The 16,515-nt window shown below is 49.6% G+C and overlaps 2 protein-coding genes across 2 annotated transcripts; both read left to right on the top strand.

The window, feature by feature from the left end:
• Window positions 1–7,860: 7,860 nt before the first annotated feature.
• LOC143375367 (uncharacterized) lies at window positions 7,861–9,160 on the top strand. Its single transcript, XM_076824371.1, has 3 exons — window positions 7,861–8,309; window positions 8,590–9,103; window positions 9,153–9,160. The coding sequence occupies exons 1-3, from the start codon at window positions 8,196–8,198 to the stop codon at window positions 9,158–9,160; spliced, it is 636 nt and encodes a 211-aa protein (XP_076680486.1). The 5' UTR covers window positions 7,861–8,195.
• Window positions 9,161–9,214: 54 nt separating this feature from the next.
• On the top strand, window positions 9,215–16,396 carry LOC143375366 (uncharacterized). Its single transcript, XM_076824370.1, has 11 exons — window positions 9,215–10,286; window positions 10,369–10,460; window positions 11,071–11,292; window positions 11,369–11,511; window positions 11,897–12,060; window positions 12,181–12,266; window positions 12,458–12,573; window positions 12,691–12,906; window positions 13,050–15,093; window positions 15,171–15,685; window positions 15,798–16,396. Exons 1-11 carry the CDS (start codon window positions 9,247–9,249, stop codon window positions 16,086–16,088), a joined length of 4,929 nt encoding a protein of 1,642 aa, XP_076680485.1. The 5' UTR covers window positions 9,215–9,246; the 3' UTR covers window positions 16,089–16,396.
• Window positions 16,397–16,515: the final 119 nt, after the last annotated feature.

Below are 16,515 nucleotides of genomic sequence, written 5' to 3'. Positions count from 1 at the left end.
CATTCGATTGCAAAGAAAGACTTTCCCCTTGCGAGCTACTGTTCTGCGAAAGTGTAAAGGGATAAAGGGACTTTGTGGCTTCGAAACGCCACAGACTTTCGTTCGAATCGGTGCCGAGTTGCACGAAACTCCAATTATCCAGCTCACTTCGTTAGCGATCAATCTAATCAGCTCGGTGCACCCCCCACTGTGAGTGCATTTCGCCCGGGACAGAAACGGGAGCTCGCGGTCGACCCGTCTCACTCGTCGAATTAAAATGGGACAAAGGGTTCTAAGGGGGACAGCAGGCAGAGAGTCGCTAGGAATACTAGAAAGAAGAACGATAATGGTATGCCGATTCGGCTGAATAAAATGCAGAATCCTTGCTTCTAAGGGCGAGGTCACCGTGACGGGCTTTTATCGTTGCTCGCGTAGCCGTCTGCCGGGTCGGGTGGGGGGGTCCACGCGTACCGCAGGAAGTGAAAAGACATTGAAATTTATGGAAAACCCGCAGCCGATGCAATTTATGGTTGCCTATATCGCGGTGGAATCAGTGGAAATCTATAAGCAATAAATGAATCGGAAGTGACGGGGAGCGTGCTTAAACTTCGCCACCTCTTCGTTCTCTATCAATTATTTATGATTTTTCCGACCACGATAACGCTCATTCTCGTCAGAAAAGCATCACGCTGCACGCTTTTCCCACGTTGGGAGACTTCTCCCATTGTTTTCACTCTCCGTAAGCTGGCTCCGTTGCAAACACGCGACGAACCTCCTTTCTTCTCTCTGCTCGCTGAATTCCGGGTATGTATCTGGGTTCACGAAAGTGTCCGCGATGATCTTCGATGCGCGCGTTCAACGCCTTTGTAATTTACAGTGGACTGCTCGGTCTCCCCCGGTGCCGGCCTGCGCGTTTAAACCGTCCTTAGGAGAGAAGAACAAGAAATGTTCCGCATCCTTTATTCCTCATCCTGCCGACAGCATTACGCAACGCAACCACCGTGTGGCAACAGGCCGATTGCTTCTTTTTTTTTTAATTAGCTAACCGATCCACGCTTTTTTTCCTTTCACGCCCGTATCTGTTTTATATGGCCGGGTAACTTGGTTGCATTGCGTTAGAATGTCGCTGACTTGTTGTACGTGGAAACGGCTCCACCCGTAGACCATCGAGAGGATAAGTACCTGCACTTCCACGCCGCGCGTTACGGGCAGAGTAAAATCCTCCGTCCCTCCCCGTTGGCCAAGCGAGGCTGGAGAAAAATTTCGTTTGGGATGACAGGTCGTCTGATGGTTGATTATACTTGCTGATCGCCGCTGGCTCGTTCGCGACCCGTTCGTGGACGGTGTTTGATAATGATGCATACGAAATTCCGCCATGCCCTTAGAACGACGACAGGGCTGCATTGTCATAGGTCAGTCGACGGCTCTATTCTCTTCTTTTTTGTCACGCTCCTCCGGGATCACTCGGAGGCGCGACGGATCCTCGATACAGCTGTCAGTGGCAACACACCACGTGGGTAATGTACTTTCGAGCGTACAGTGGCTCGCATTAATGTTCGGACACTTTTTAAAATCGCTTAACTTTTTTAGAATTGGTCCAAACAACTTGAGTTTTTTTGAGGAGCTGGAAGGATTAGTTTGCTAAATGACGTATTTGGTCGTTTTGAAAAAAATGTATTTGGTTGGAATAGCGAAAAGAATAGTAAAGGTCGATTTTTAAACTTTTTTTGTGAGCTTGTAATGAAAATTAAAAAAAAACCGTTTGTAGATTACAGTAAGTTGTATACGTGCCTAAAATTTCATCAAAATCGGTTAACGTTGCTCCGAGCTACAAACGTTTAAAGATCGCAGAATAAGGTCGAGAATCGCGAAAATTCCCGAAATCAGCGAAAATTCCCGAAATCAGCGATCTTTAAACGTTTCTAGCTCGGAGCAACGTTAACCGATTTTGATGAAATTTTAGGCACGTATTCAACTTACTGTAATCTACAAACGGTTTTTTTTTTTAATTTCCATTACAAGCTCACAAAAAAAGTTTAAAAAGTCGACCTTTACTATTCTTTTCGCTATTCCAACCGAATACATTTTTTTTCAAAACGACGAAACGCGTCAGTTAGCAAACTAATCCTTCTAGCTTCTGAAAAAAACTCAAGTTGTTTGGACCAATTCTAAAAAAGTTATGCGATTTTAAAAACTGTCCGAATATTAACGCGAGCCACTGTACATACCTACGTTAGGTAGGTAAGTATCGATAGCAAGGGGAACCGCTCGTGAAACTTCGTTGCACAAGATCGTAGCGAAAGGGAACGGTTGGTTACTTCGTCCGAGCGATCTGGCACGGCAGCGAATTTGAAGTTGTTGCTTAATTTCATCGATTCTTGCGAAATGGGAGACCGGAGGTGGCACCGCGGATATTTAACGCACCATAAGTTGAAAATCCTGGGGAATAAGATTCGATGGGTTTCCATGCGAACTGGCGTGGATATTCCGATAGGTGCGTGGACCTGTTTCGAACTACCGATCCAAGCAACGAAGATTTTAAGCACCAGCGGGGGCAGCGAGAAGCTCCCTAAATTTCGCGAAGCGATCGGAGCGGCCATTAAAGTGGCAGGGGATTACACTTTGAGATGAAGTGAATCGTCTCCAGCGCGTGGCTCTTTAAATCGGCGAATTTCGTGCGCGGGGAACCCCCCGGTGACGGGCGATCATCGTTGATTCAAAGCGTATTCAAATACCATTCTGCCTGCTTCTTAATTCTCAAGGAGAAGAAGCTGGGCCACCCACCGCTGCTTTGCTATTCAAAGGCCCACGGCGAGGGTGTACGCGCGGGACAAGGGCAGCGCGAGGGGAAAGAGGAAGTTGTCAATTACATAATGCATTCGAATCGTGATCCATGCGAGAATGCCCGATCGAGGGGACGGACACGCTCGATCTCTGCGGGCTGCCGGTACACGAAGGGGTGGGGATCTTCGTATTGCTCGTGATGGGCGATCCTCGAGGTCACGGTCAGCAGGAGTCTCGCTGGCAGAACGAATTCAGTCGACGACGAAATTTTCGGCTGCTGCTCCCTTTCGTCGTTTCTCCTCTCTTTGTTTCTGCCTCTTTTCTCGCAACATTTTTATTAAGGGCATAGGTAGTTCGAGGAACTGTGCGAACCTAGTTCCAATTATTCTGGCTGTGGCAAGCAGGTTGGGGAATCAATTGTGTCAGAGATCCAATGAGATAACTATCGGCGAAGAATCTTTTCATTTAGTATTTAGCGTTAAGGTAAATTGTACTCGCCGCAGCTTTTCTGCTGCCGAAGCAGCTAATTAAATTTCCGAGAGCTGCCTCTAAATGAGTAGGTACACGATCCTGCTTCGGGCTGAACTCACTGAACAGCTGACTAAGTAATTTCGTTTATTTTACGTTTCTCTCTTTGCAACGATAAACGCTCGTACGTACCTACGAGCGACCGGGCAGCGAAGAAAATCGGCACAATCGATCCGAGATGGCCTAAGCATCCCGAAGGATGCTGGGCAGAAGCCGATCTTCGAAATCAAGGCCGCCAGATATCCATCGAGAAGTAAATTTAGCCGGGATGGAATATTTTTGTCGCATCACCTCTTGAAATTCTAATCTTTCCCTAGTCTTTTAATCGCCTTACTTCTCCCGTTCTCCCTATAGATATTTCAATAATTCAACGCACCGACTGCTCCGACGCCGAATCCATTTTCCGTTATACAATTCGCGACCTGTCTGCTGGCGGGGTCGGTACCGCGAAGGAGACGTTTCCCACGGGGTGAGGTTCCACCGCCGCGGGGAGGCTCGATTTTTGCCGATGCTGGCGCGTCTGCACCCGTTTCCTTCCTTCTTTTTTTTTCGTCGCCGGCGGGCTGACAAGACATCAGAAAGAAGTGATCGAAAGCTAGGTGAGCACCGACGTCTTACAATAGAGGTACGGGGCACGAGATCGTCGAGGTCATGGTCACGACGCCAGCTCATGAAAACCAACAGAGCAGCGATTCGAAATTGTTTTCCAGCCATTGAATCGCTTTACCGTAACAAGAACCCTTATCCCAGCGCGATATGTGTTACCATTTCATCTGCGATTCCGTCCCGAGCGCCGTGCCAGGCTTTGTTGGAATTGCTGCGCCTGCCGCGCCACCGGAAAACATCATCTTCAAATTAATTAGTGGCGTTTCGGGTAATTCCAGATTTCGCCATGCAATCAATTTCGCAGTTACGTTCGAAATTAATTACCCGACGATCAACGTATCGAAATCCTTTTCTTTTTTAAACAAACCCAAGGCTTCCTAAGGTTCGCCGAAAGGAGACCCGTGACAATCTCGTGACCTGCGGTTCGAACGGACGAAAAATTCGATCAGGCTTTCCAGAAACCCTCGGCTCGCCAGTCGAGCGAATGAGAGTCGTCGCAAGCGGAGCCAGGCTTCTTCAATTACCAAAAGAAGTGCCGTTGCGCAATACCTATATATCGGTGCGCCAAAAAGGACACGCCGATATCACTCACGTTGCTATCGCCGGAACCGAAAGTGTCCTATTACGCGGCGTCAAGTATACGTGTAACTTCCTTGTAATCTTCTCTTACATGCTCCCCGCGTCAGCAGACCCGAAGCGTTCCAGAAATATTATCTGCAAATAAGCGCGCGCACACGGCCAACGGCGATCCGAATTTAGTCACGCGTGCCCGCGGCTTTTCGGCGCGGGATTTACAGTAACACGATCGTCGATTTCTAAATAAATATCGAACGTTCGGTTGTCCACCTTCTGGCGAAATGTCCAGCAAACGTTCGCCGACCTCCCCGGTGGATGTGTCTTGTGGCACTCCGCACAGCCCCTTTACTCGCGGGTCTCGCGCTCTGTCCTTGCCTGTGCGTTTTCAGTCAGCTGGATGAAAATTCGAAATCCGTAGACGGCGATTTTAAATCGCGCGATCTGCCTCTTCTCGTAACGGTCGGAAATCGGCGCTCGGAATTCGAAATCGGGGTCGTGGCGGTCGCGAGAGGGACAGTTAGTTCTCGAGCGTCGATTAAGCTCAGAAATTCAGGGGGTTTTTTTATTTGCTGCGCGATTAGGAGGGCAGAATGGATTTTAGAGAAGCTCGTTGGTTTTCCAGAGAGCTTTTCTCAAATGCATGTCACTGGTTCGATCGCTTGCAATCTGTAGAGGGGGGGAGGGATCTAATTTCCACATTGTTGGAGATAACAATGGAGATGGCGAAGAAAACTGCGCAGGACGACGCGTCTGAGAAGAAGAAGAAGAAGAATAAGAAGAGGAGGAAGTGGAAAAAAAAAGGCAGGAATGGAGGTGCGACGCCTCGAATATGGAGCTGTGGTGCAATTTCCCGTTTCCGTCGACCCTGTGGCGAGCTATCTACTTGCCTCCGCAAGAACGAAATCACGTATGCGGTAATACGGTCGTAATCTATTTTAATTCCGGCCACCTGATATTTTGCATCGACTTCCGATGAATAAAACAGCAGGACGCGAACGGAGAGAGACGGGCGAGATTAATTTTCACTTTTTGCTTGCTTTTGCGCGGGCTCTCCACCCGACGCTCACCGCGGAACCTTGGCTTGATTATCTCGACACGGTAACACAGAAAATTCCTGCGTCGAAACCGAGGGTGCGGAGAATTAAGGGGCTGAATAAGTCGCGCGGCCAGCGCGATAGATTGCTCGATCAAGGGGGCATGAAACAAGAGGGGCGTGTGGTCCTGAACGACATCCTGGTGGTCTAAGAATTCTGGGGGAGCGTTGTAGTTCTCTCGCGGAGAAAGGAGTTACTCTTTTACGAGCTACATAATCCTATTACCCAACGCGGTGGATTATGGAGGCCACGTTTCTTCCTGTGACGGAAGCCTTGCACCACAAAATGGTAATCTAAGGACAAAAGACAGAGGTGGCTGCGAGACGTCAGAGCCACTATTGTCTCAGCAGTGGTCGAGCCGGTGGTCAGCCACCAAGTGTCCCCCTTTAAGCGGGGATTATCGCCCAACAGCCCCAAAAGTAACTGATGTTTAAGGATTTTTTTTTTAAAAAAACTCTGTTGCTCGTATTGGATTAAACTCTATTGGAATACAACGGGGCATGTTTCAATTTGCGGAAATATTTTTTTTATGTCGATCCTTATTATTTATTAATTATTGTGGAATTTTGTCCACCCCTTTGACGATGTAACTCCTGTTGGCCGGAATATGTGGCATCTATCACAGTCATCTGATTGCAAACAAAAAAATGGAAGTTTCTTAAAGTTAGATAGTTTACCCTGGGATTGGTCCACTTTAAAGAAAAAGAAACAGGAAATTCAAAGAGTTATATAGCGTTTGAAAGAAAAAGTAAGTTCTTTCCTTCGGCAAATTTTTCGTATTATTCTTTATATCGACGAAAAAAGTATTATAAATAAAAATTAGAATTTTTGGTCCAGTCTCAGTGTAAATCATTTAACTTTGAGAAAATTCTCTTCTTTTTGCGATCAGATTCGACTGTGACAGGTGCTACACCTGGCGCCAACATCGTCGAAGAGGTTAACACGATTCCACAATAATTATTAAATAATAAGAAGGATCGACATAAAAAAAATATTTTTTGCAAGTTTAAAGATGCCTTCTTATATCCCAAAAGAGTTTAATGCATTATTAACGATAGTTTTTCCCCAAAAAAATCAGTCAAACCCCTTAAGAAATAGGCGATCTTCACGAATTTTTTACAAAAAGAGGTCTTAACACTCGTTAGAGTGCAAAAAAAAATTGTTTGTTTCATGTTCTCGGTCTTGATGCATTTTCTATGTTTCGCTTAGTGCAACCTTTAGTGCCAGAAAGAGATGGCAACTACATACGTAAAATAGAATTACAAACATGAAGAGTGTAGAAACTATGTCGGGTGTCTAGTAAAAGAAAGTACACGTGACCAAATAAGTACAGCGCTGCGTCAAGTAGCAAAGGGCACATTGGAGGCTTCTACGTGGCTCTATGGCATCCGTTTAGTCACTATTTCTCAGGAGAGGACTATAGCAACCGTTCGAACTCGAAAATCTATCGCGCGCCTGGTCCAGCCTCGGACAAGGAATGCAGGAAGCCGCAGAAGCGACTACTTAGGAGGAACGTGACAGCTCGAGGCGCGAACTCCCCGTCTGTAATGAACGGGGTGGAAAGATGGTGGCCGGGGCGAGGGGAAGGCCAGCTGCGCAGAAAGACGCGTCTATCTATGTGAGTAGACGACCGGGGATCGCCTTGAGGGAAAAAGGAGGATGCGGGTTCGACTTTTGCTGAAAAGAATCCACGGCAGAGGCGATTTCCCGTTTCTATCGATCCCCGATTCGTCGCGACGCCTGCGAATCGCCGCTGTAACCTTTTCCATTGAATTATGTTGATAGCATTCATTCACGAACATCATCGGCCGCCTCGCCGCGAGTGGGAAAAACAAATGCCCGTCCGCGGGGTGGGGGGAGGGGGCATTCAGACGGGCAAACGAAAGCAAAGCGAGGTGTCCCGTGGATGGAATACTAGATACCGGACGATATACCCTATAAACAAAATAACACAGTGATGGGCCCTCCCTGTAACCAGCCGTCCCTCCAACGCCCCTGTCCATAAAACAAGGGAGGGGGCTGTCCAGCGGCCGCTGTGCCCCCTGACCAGGCAGCGCTGGGAGGATCGTGTGCCCCGTCGTTAAATTTCACCTGCCACGGGGCGAAATGGGGTGGTACGTTTCAGGCATTTATTTCGTACTAATGGGGGTGGTACTTGATCGTTCTGGAAAGATTTCGTTATTTCTTCGTCGCGTGTGTTCTTCCCGAGGGCTTATTGAGAGGACGATGGTACATCGCAGTGGACCTACTATACGTATTTTCAGTTAGAATTACCGCTTGGCGCCTAGCCTTGTCTCTCGACTATTGTCTAGCGTTTAACTTGTTGCATTTTGTATAAAGCCCCTCGATAGTTTTGTCAAGCATACGGGTCTATAGTGCTTTATCTCCTTATCTGCTGGTTCGGCGTGGTACCTTGTGCCGTGGACATTTGCAATTTCAACGGGAGGAACGGTATCGAACAAACGAAAGCTATACGACTCACGTTGCTATGACGAGCTTCTCGTGTTTTCAACTAGCGGCCGTGACCAACGGAGTTCACGTGGATTTCGAATAAATCAGGGATTTCCGGAGGCCTCGACATACCCATACTGTGCAATTAATCGCCGAGGAGCGCGTGTTCTCGATAAGATGCAAGAGGACTGCGACTTCCAGTCCATCATGGAGGAGAAGCCGCCGAATGAAGCCAGCCTCGACGTTCCGGCCATTGCTGAGTCTTCGCCTGAAACGGAGACAAATAAATCGGTTAGAATGCGTCGAAACTAAATATCCTAGAAAGAACCTAGGTGAGGTTACTGCTCACAAGTCTGACATACTTCTTTCGCCCCTTGCAAAAGCAACGAATACCATTAATAATGGACCCAAAGTGGAGAGTCTAATAATAATAATAATTATAATAAAAGAACAGTAGTTTTTCCAAGATATTCCTAAAAATTTAAACCCAAGCATCCACAATTTAAAGTCCAATACTCGAGCTTCTCGTGTATCACTTCGGAAGAATGAAATTTCCAATCAATTCCCCAAGGTGCCGAAGGACTCAACGGTGGACTTCCAAGTGCTGGCGGCGGCGTCGTCGTCGGAGGTTTTCACGCGGATGGAGCTGGAGCTGCGAATGAACGAGTACGCGCCCGAGCGGCAAGTATCGGCCAGCAAGTCTCTGCCGGAGTCCTGCACCGAGGAGAGCCCCAGCAGGTTGTCGTACTCGGACTGCGACGCGATTCTGGACGTGACCTACGAGAATTTGTCCTATTACAACTCGACGAAAGCAGAGAAGGACAGCGACAGCGACTTCGACGACACGCTGATCTTCGAGGACGCCGAGGAATGCGGAGCCTCGGGTCGCAACGAGAACGTTGCGGAAAGCTGCTGCAGGAGCTCGTGCTGCGAGCGATCCATGGATGAAGCGTTCGAGAGGAGGCTCGACGACTTCGATCGAACGTCCGAGGACGGTTTCACCGCTGCTGCGGCGTCTGCGATTAAAATCGAAGATGACGGTGGTGTGGACGCTGGAGACGAGGCTCTGACTGTCGAGCTTCAAGGCGACAGCGAGGACGCTTTGCACGATGAGGACATCGATGATAAGAGCAGAGAAGTAGACGAGGTTGATGATGATGATGATAAGAGGGTGAGAGTACTGCGAGATACGGACATCTTCGTCTTCCTCAGCGACTCGGAGGAAGATATGGAGAAGAAGCTGATTTACTCTTCGCCCAACGTGGCTACCTCTTATTTGGAATTCAGGGAGAGCATAAGAGATCGGAAATTTGAAGCAACTTTCGATCAGCCTGGTGTAGGAATCGCTGTAGATGACGGGGCGATGGGATCAGCCACGTTGGAGGAGATAGAAGCTACTGAAACTGATGAAACGTCGACGACGGGTCGAATGAAAGACGATGAGGACGCAACGGATATTGAGGAGAATGGAGACATTCCAGTCGAAGACAGTCAAGTAATAGCGCAGCAAGAGAGTAGGCCAGTGAATTCAAGCTCCCCGCAAGATTACCTGGAGAAGCTGGCAGAGATCACGGAGTCGGGTTGTCCTAGAACGGAGGAAGAGGTTCGGCGGACGTTGAAGAGGATCGCCGAGGGAAAGGCAGAAATAGAGAGCAGGAAGAGCGAGGCATTGAAGGATCTCTCGGTGGAGTTCAATGAATTCGAGAGGCTTGTCGCTGAGCAGAGAGCTTTCGAGGAGAAGTGTCCTGCAACTGACGCGAAGTTCGGCGAGTCTGAGGAGAGCCTGGATTTAACGGGACGACGAACCGACGCGATTGAGATGCCTCTGACGAAGGATCGGGTGGCGGAGAGTTTCAAAATCAAAACTATGCGGAAGGGTGTCGCGGACGACGAGGAGAGACGGCGCGCGGAATTGCTGCAGGAATGTTTGCAAGTTATCCCCCGGAAAGAGGAGGCAGAGGAGGAGGGTGTAGATTCCATTGGAAGTCAAGTAACAATGAAGCCGGAGGTGAAGCTCGAAGAGGAGAAGGACAACGTTGCTCGAATTTTTGCCGCGATCTCCACGGAAATGGCCGAGGAGAAAGCAGAGTCTTCGGCGGAAACTTCGAAAGAGGCTGCGAGACCGGCGACGAAGTTGCCCAGCAGCATCGTGAAGGACATTATCAGCGACACGGAGGACTCCCTTTTCTGGGAGATGTCCAAGGAACCGGAGAGGACGTACATCAAGGGGAAAGTGTACGACTTTGATAAGAAGAAGCATGGTGTCAGGTACAATTGACAATTGCAACGACGTTCACGCGTAACGTGACAGCTGTATGGTTGGTGAAGTAAACGGTGCGTGAGATTTCAGGATGACAGAGGGCTTCCTGAAGAAACACTGCAAGGTGAACAAGCTCTACCAGACTCCGTGCCTCAACGACGTGCTGTATCTTCATTACAAAGGTTCGTTTCGAACATAAAGATTCATCACAAGTGATACCTATACTACGGTGACTGTGCACGAGTTCACGAATCCGCCCCCATCTTCCTTGACAAAGTTAACAGAGCTTCGGGAACCTGTAAATTCAATTTAAGTTCATATTTGTTTATTTTCACTTTTGCATGATTGTTTTGTTGCCCCTATTTTATTTTAGTTTTGTAGTTCGCGATTAGGCTTGCCATCAATGCCACCACTCTAGTAAATCAGGTGCTCTCTTTTCCATTAGAGTAATAAAGACGATTAATAATAATAATAATAGAAAATTCTCCTTTACTCCAATTACTAGCATCTCTCTTCCTTCTGTATTACATCATTCAATCGAGGAATAAAAGCGTAATAATAATAATATTAATAACAGCAATTGTAATAATAATCTAAAGCACCGAGCTGAGTTCGTGAAACTTCACAGAATATTACTACTAATAATAATAATAAACAAAATACGCGACAAGTTTTTAAGTCAGGTGCTTACCTTATCGTCTAAAATTCTGACCCTTTTCAAGCAGTAGCGCTGAGAAATTTAAATGGGTCCTGTATATGCCAGTTTAAGTGCTAAGACACTTGGCGTTGCAGGCTTCTCGTTCATCGAGAACCTCGAGAGGTACACGGGCCTGAAGTGTTTGTGGCTGGAGAACAACGGGATCCGCGAGATCGCGAATCTGGAGAACCAGAGCGAGCTGAGGTGCCTGTACCTCCAGAACAACCTGGTCAACAGAATCGAGAACCTCGAGCAACTGACCAAGCTGGACACCCTCAACCTATCTCACAACTCCATACGGAGGATCGAGAATCTCGGTGACTCGCGGGAGTCGACTAGCCGGCTGTCACTACTCCCCGGTGACCTTGACCTTGACGCGCCTTCTGCTTTCAGATTGCCTCAAGTTCCTGAATACTCTAAACCTGTCGCACAACTACCTGCGAGGGACCGGTGACATCGAGCACCTACGGTCGCTGGACAGCCTCTCGGTGCTGGACGTCTCTTACAACAGGATAGACACCGAGCAACTGGTCGATGTGAGTCCGTTATGTGTTCCCCCAATCGCGTATGCATCGTTGCCATCGGCTGTTTTCGGGCCCGTGATGTAACCAGCAGCTTTGCGCAAGCGGGACGTCGGCTCGCGTAACGTCCCTCGCCCCGCGCTCCCAGCGATTGGGAGTGCGGCTAGAAAAATGGCCAAGGAGTTGCGCGCCCTTGGGCCGGCCGTTAAACAGTTTAACGCGCCTTCTACGAGGATTACCGGGAGTACAGAAACTGGATTTGCCTTGCCCGGGTATAATTCAGTCAGAAGCTAAACCCTGCTGCTGAGATGTCAGCCGATGCGGGGTTTCGCCGAGTCTCTGATAAATCATCAGCAGCGCTATTGACGCGTCCGCTAAGAGCGCGGTTATTACGTTACAGATCCTGGGCGACATGAAAGAATTGCGCGTGGCGTGCCTGATGGGTAACCCGGTGGTGAAGACGATCAGGCTGTACCGGAAGACGATGATACTGAAGTGCAAGAGTCTCAAATACCTGGACGACAGGCCAGTGTTCCCTAGGGATCGCGCTTGCGCCGAAGCTTGGTAAATCACGGTTGATCTCGGACGGTCTCGGACGGTGCCACCCCGTCCGACACGCGAATCGCAAAACGTCCATGGTAGAATGATTGATATTAAACGCTAACGAAACTGTCACCAAGACAGGATGCGCGGGGGACCAGACGAGGAGGCAGCGGAGCGGAGGCGATGGATCCAGGCGGAGCAGAAGAAGATCAACGATAGCGTGGAAGGTGAGTGACTATCGACCGCACAGAATCAATTCTGTCTATCCGACGATCCAAAGAGCTTTCCGCGAGAACCATTGGCACGGTCCGATCGGTTTCTCGAGCATCCCCCGGGGTAGCCTAGAACACGATAAAGCAAGCTAATCGACCCTATCCGTTCGATCGGTCTCTGTTTACACGTGGGCCGCCCTCGAAAGCCCTGATAAACAAAAGGAAGCTGCGCAAACCGGTCGGGACGTCCGAAAAGGAGGCGGAGGATACGAAGAAGCAGACGAAGGAGGACGAAGAAGCAGTGTGCACCAGCAACGAGCTGGTAAGAACTAGTTTCGCCAAGGTCTGTTACAGAATTCGTGCTTCGAATAATACCTAACCACCGACCGCCCCGCGTCCGCTATTTGATCATTCACCGCGCGAATGAACCTTCTTCAAGCTCCATCTAGAGAAGAGCGAGAAAACGTCCGGCGTCTCGTCCTCCTCCAGCTCCTCCGTGTCCTCGTCGTCGGACGAAGAGGCGGAGAACGGCCGGGAGGATGGGACCGGGCAAAAACGAGCCGAGAAAAGTGACGGAAGGAGCCCAATGGCGGAGGAAGAAAAGAAAGCCTGCGGCGGGATCGGCGACGAGCTTTTGCTGCCCCGCGCGACACAGGTATTCTCGCGTTTACCCCTATGCGCCGCGTCCGATCGTTTCGCTACACAGCCGGAGCGGAAACATTCGTATTACGATATTTCGCAAGCCTGAGAGGATAAACCCCAAAGCTCGACGATCGAATCAGTTTTCCTTTTTCCCAGACGGCAAGGAGGCTGAAGACACCGCCGAGATTGATAGAGGAGATAACAGAGACGAAGGAGGAGTACGTGGCTGGCGATGGTGAACGGAAGAGGCTCGCCCAGGAAATTTTGGACGCGCGATGGAGCGGCGACGATCCACCAGGTGGCTGCGACCTGACCAGAGAACTGGCCCATTACGAGAAACTCGTCCCGGAGACGACCAACGAAACCGAAACTACACCTGGATCTTGCGCGGCCGAGCAGAGGAACGATAGGGAATTCGATCGCCGAGGCAAGAAACAGAGTTCGTCGTTGGACTCGCGAAACGCTTCCGACGATAAACGGCTGGCAGCGACCGCTGACAGCATTTCTCCATTTTCAGAGGGCGATCCAAGGAAATCGTCCGTGGTCAATTCCTCCGTTTCTTGCGACATTATGAAGTCGGGCGGTAGCTCGAGAAAGAAGGGGGGAGCAGCAGGGATTACGACGAATGTGGGCGAGGAAAGCTTGTGCAGGGATGTTTTGGAGGATTATAGGAGAAGGGATGATCGATGCGTGTTGAGCAGCCAGCTGAACAGCATTCGCGAGGATATGAAACAGTTCTGCGCTGGCGTGGACAAGTTCGTCGAGGATAATAATATTGTTTTCAAGAACGGCGATGTTAAAGGGTTCTGGGGTGATGGACTGGAGGCAAGTCCTCCTGGGTCTGCTGAAGGGGATGATGTGGGTAAGGAGAAGGAACGTCCGATGTCCGGCGAGAAGGAGGACAATTTTAAATGGTGGAGCACGAAGGAGAGGAAGCTGAGGATGAAGGAGATCATGATGAGAAGGGATGAAGAGGCGAAGGGGCGGATGGAGAAGGAGAATGGGGAGTTCGGGAGAGGAAATTTGGGGAAAATTGAAATCGTTGAAGAAGACACGTCGGAGAAAGTTTCAGAGCAAAACAGTACGCAGGAAGAAAAGACCGAGGGAGTCTACGATTTGTTAAACCTGAAGACCTATTCCAAGCTTCTCCTGCAAGATGTGAAAACCCACGCGGAAGACGAAGGTAACTCGACACATTCCGCGCCCACCGAGCCAGAACAAGCAGAAGCTTCCGCAGGCGTGTTTTCTTCACTGTTCAACGAGTTAGAATGCAATAGTCGAAGGAACGCGAAGCTTGAGACGTCAAAGTCCCTCGGCTATCACGAGTTATTAACCATAGAGGAGATCGAGGAGGTTGGCGAAGATTCGCCGGGATATCATCCCTCTGTCATCGAGGAACCCCCATCGACTAGTGATACTCCAATATTGGAGAGCAGCGAGGAGAAGCTTGAACAAGAATCAGTTCGAATAGAAATCGTGGAAGTGACTTCCGACGTCACGCCTGTCAATTCCACCGACGATGAATCCGATAGCGAATCTGTGGAGACTGTGATCAATCTTCAGGAGAAACCGGTGGCAATCCACGAGGAAGCAAAGTGTTCTGATCGGAAAGCAGAAGCCGATAAGGAAACCACGAACGCGCAAGAAGAGAACAGGCCCGAGTGCTGCCCCATCGGGGCTGCGGAGAGCGTCCAAGTGCAAATGTTTCATAAAGAATACGAGAGTCCTGAGACTCGGACTTGGAACGCGGTGGCGATGGCGTCGCAAGCTGGGAAATCGAATCACTCCGCGAAATCGTGTAAAAGGACGTGCGACTGCGAGTGCCTGGGCGTTGCCAGGAAAAAGTCGCACATGATCGAGGAAATGGAACCTGAAGAGAGCAATGACACGAAGGCAATCAGCGAAGCGTCCGCAAGGTGCAGGGAGCATTTAACGAAAGAGGTGAAGAGGTTCGCGAGGAAGGAGTCGCCTCTGATCGACAGGTGTATAGAGAACTTGATAAATAACCAAGGAACTGCAGGTGGGAATTGGATGTCGAACTGCAATTTCAACGAATTCGTCGCCTGCACAGCCGCGACTGTCGGCTCTGCCAAGCCGCCTCCACCTGCTCCTTTCTGCGGAAGCTTGGCGAACTCCTTGGCGAGACCGGCTTCGTCGCGGGAACGTCCGCGCGGAGGAGAATCTGCTTCGGACGTCCAAGGTAAACATAATAAAATAAGCCTTTCCCTTCGAGCTTCGAGAACTGTGCTATGCTTTGAGTTGTTGATTTCGCTTCAGACGTCCAGTCGTCGATCGTGCAGCTCTTCAAGGGATCCGAAGCTACTGAGAAATTTGATTCGCCGATGGGAAAGGTCATAGATATGTGCGAACAGTTCTGCCATCAATTGGACCGAACGAACGAAAGAAAGAAGCTGCTGATCGAACCAGATTTCGTGAAAGGCGGCAGAACAGACGCCGCGGGAAAGAGGCGCGACGCTCTATCGCCAAGGGAGACGAAACAGTCGACGAAGAAACAAACCGGCCCGTTGATCGAGGTGATCGCAAAGAATCCGGCAAACGTGGACGGTACAGAGGGGGAGCCTGAAGAGCCGCCGCCAGTCGACCCTGAGGACCCGACGATGAACGCTGCGTTGAAAGATAGGATACTGAAGAGCATAAACGCGCCGAAAAGCGAGGAGCAGATGGAGAGGGCTAAGAAATCGGCGGACAAGCTGATGAAGTTTTCCAGGGAAGCCATGGCCAAGGGGAAACCGCTGCTCGATCGACCATCCACCACCTGCAATCAGCAACTGGTTAGTTGTGGAAAGCACACCGTTGGACTTTCAATCTGTACTTCCTTTGTATTCGTTTCTGTTTTCTTTTTCATTACTACGATTTCATTGACGTTGAACGTCTGCTTTTTAGCAACTCACCGACAGCAGAAGATTCTTCATGGAGCTGATGAAGGAGGAGGACTCTGCGCAGGAAGTGGAGGCTGTCGATAAGGGTGAATTGGGGGCAGGGGCTGGGAATTTGGTTACACGAGTCTCGGAGGGTGGCGACGCGAAAGCAGACGCAACTGCGAAAATAGAACGGGCTGCGGAGGGCCGTATCACCGGTGGCGATGGAAGCCAAAGGGGTCATTCAGACGCAGAAGCGGATAATGCGGGGAAAGCGAGGAAAAGTTTGGAGATGCAGGTGGTTCAAGAAAACTGAATGGTACTTGGTTAATTAATTCGAGTATGTTCAAATCGATGAGAGAGTTGAAGATCGTCGATTTCGCGTGTGCCTGTTAAAAGATGATTTCATTGCAGATAAGGTATCGTAGGTTACGTAAGTTGCGACGCGCGGAGCTCTGTATTCCCTTCGCTACTATTGAAATAAACGCGTTGTCATGTAATTTCTCCAGTGCACGAGAAAGTTCATCGTCAGTTCAATTGCAAGCTAAAGGCGCCAAGCTTCCTCCCGCAGAGATGGTGATGTTCGTTCTCCGCAAGCTTGGACACCTCCGACGTTTCAGGGTGCATCGAGCGCGGGACTGCCGCGAAGCTCTTATACATATAATCGCCAGCAAAGCTGAAACAGAAACGCACGCGGGAGGATTAACGTGAACGGAGTGGAAGTATAGTAAACGTCGCTACTA

The sequence above is a fragment of the Andrena cerasifolii genome, chromosome 12 (assembly GCF_050908995.1).
Source record: "Andrena cerasifolii isolate SP2316 chromosome 12, iyAndCera1_principal, whole genome shotgun sequence".
Taxonomy (NCBI): domain Eukaryota; kingdom Metazoa; phylum Arthropoda; class Insecta; order Hymenoptera; family Andrenidae; genus Andrena; species Andrena cerasifolii.
This window is presented reverse-complemented; position numbering and strand designations above follow the sequence as displayed.

Bases quoted from the DNA above. Each gene is read 5' to 3' on its own strand.
- LOC143375367 (XM_076824371.1), top strand. From the start codon at position 8,196: ATGCAAGAGGACTGCGACTTCCAGTCCATCATGGAGGAGAAGCCGCCG. The intron at 8,310-8,589 runs GTTAGAATGCGT...CAATTCCCCAAG, and splicing joins AAACGGAGACAAATAAATCG to GTGCCGAAGGACTCAACGGT.
- LOC143375366 (XM_076824370.1), top strand. From the start codon at position 9,247: ATGGAGAAGAAGCTGATTTACTCTTCGCCCAACGTGGCTACCTCTTAT. The intron at 12,907-13,049 runs GTATTCTCGCGT...CCTTTTTCCCAG, and splicing joins TGCTGCCCCGCGCGACACAG to ACGGCAAGGAGGCTGAAGAC. The intron at 15,094-15,170 runs GTAAACATAATA...ATTTCGCTTCAG, and splicing joins ATCTGCTTCGGACGTCCAAG to ACGTCCAGTCGTCGATCGTG.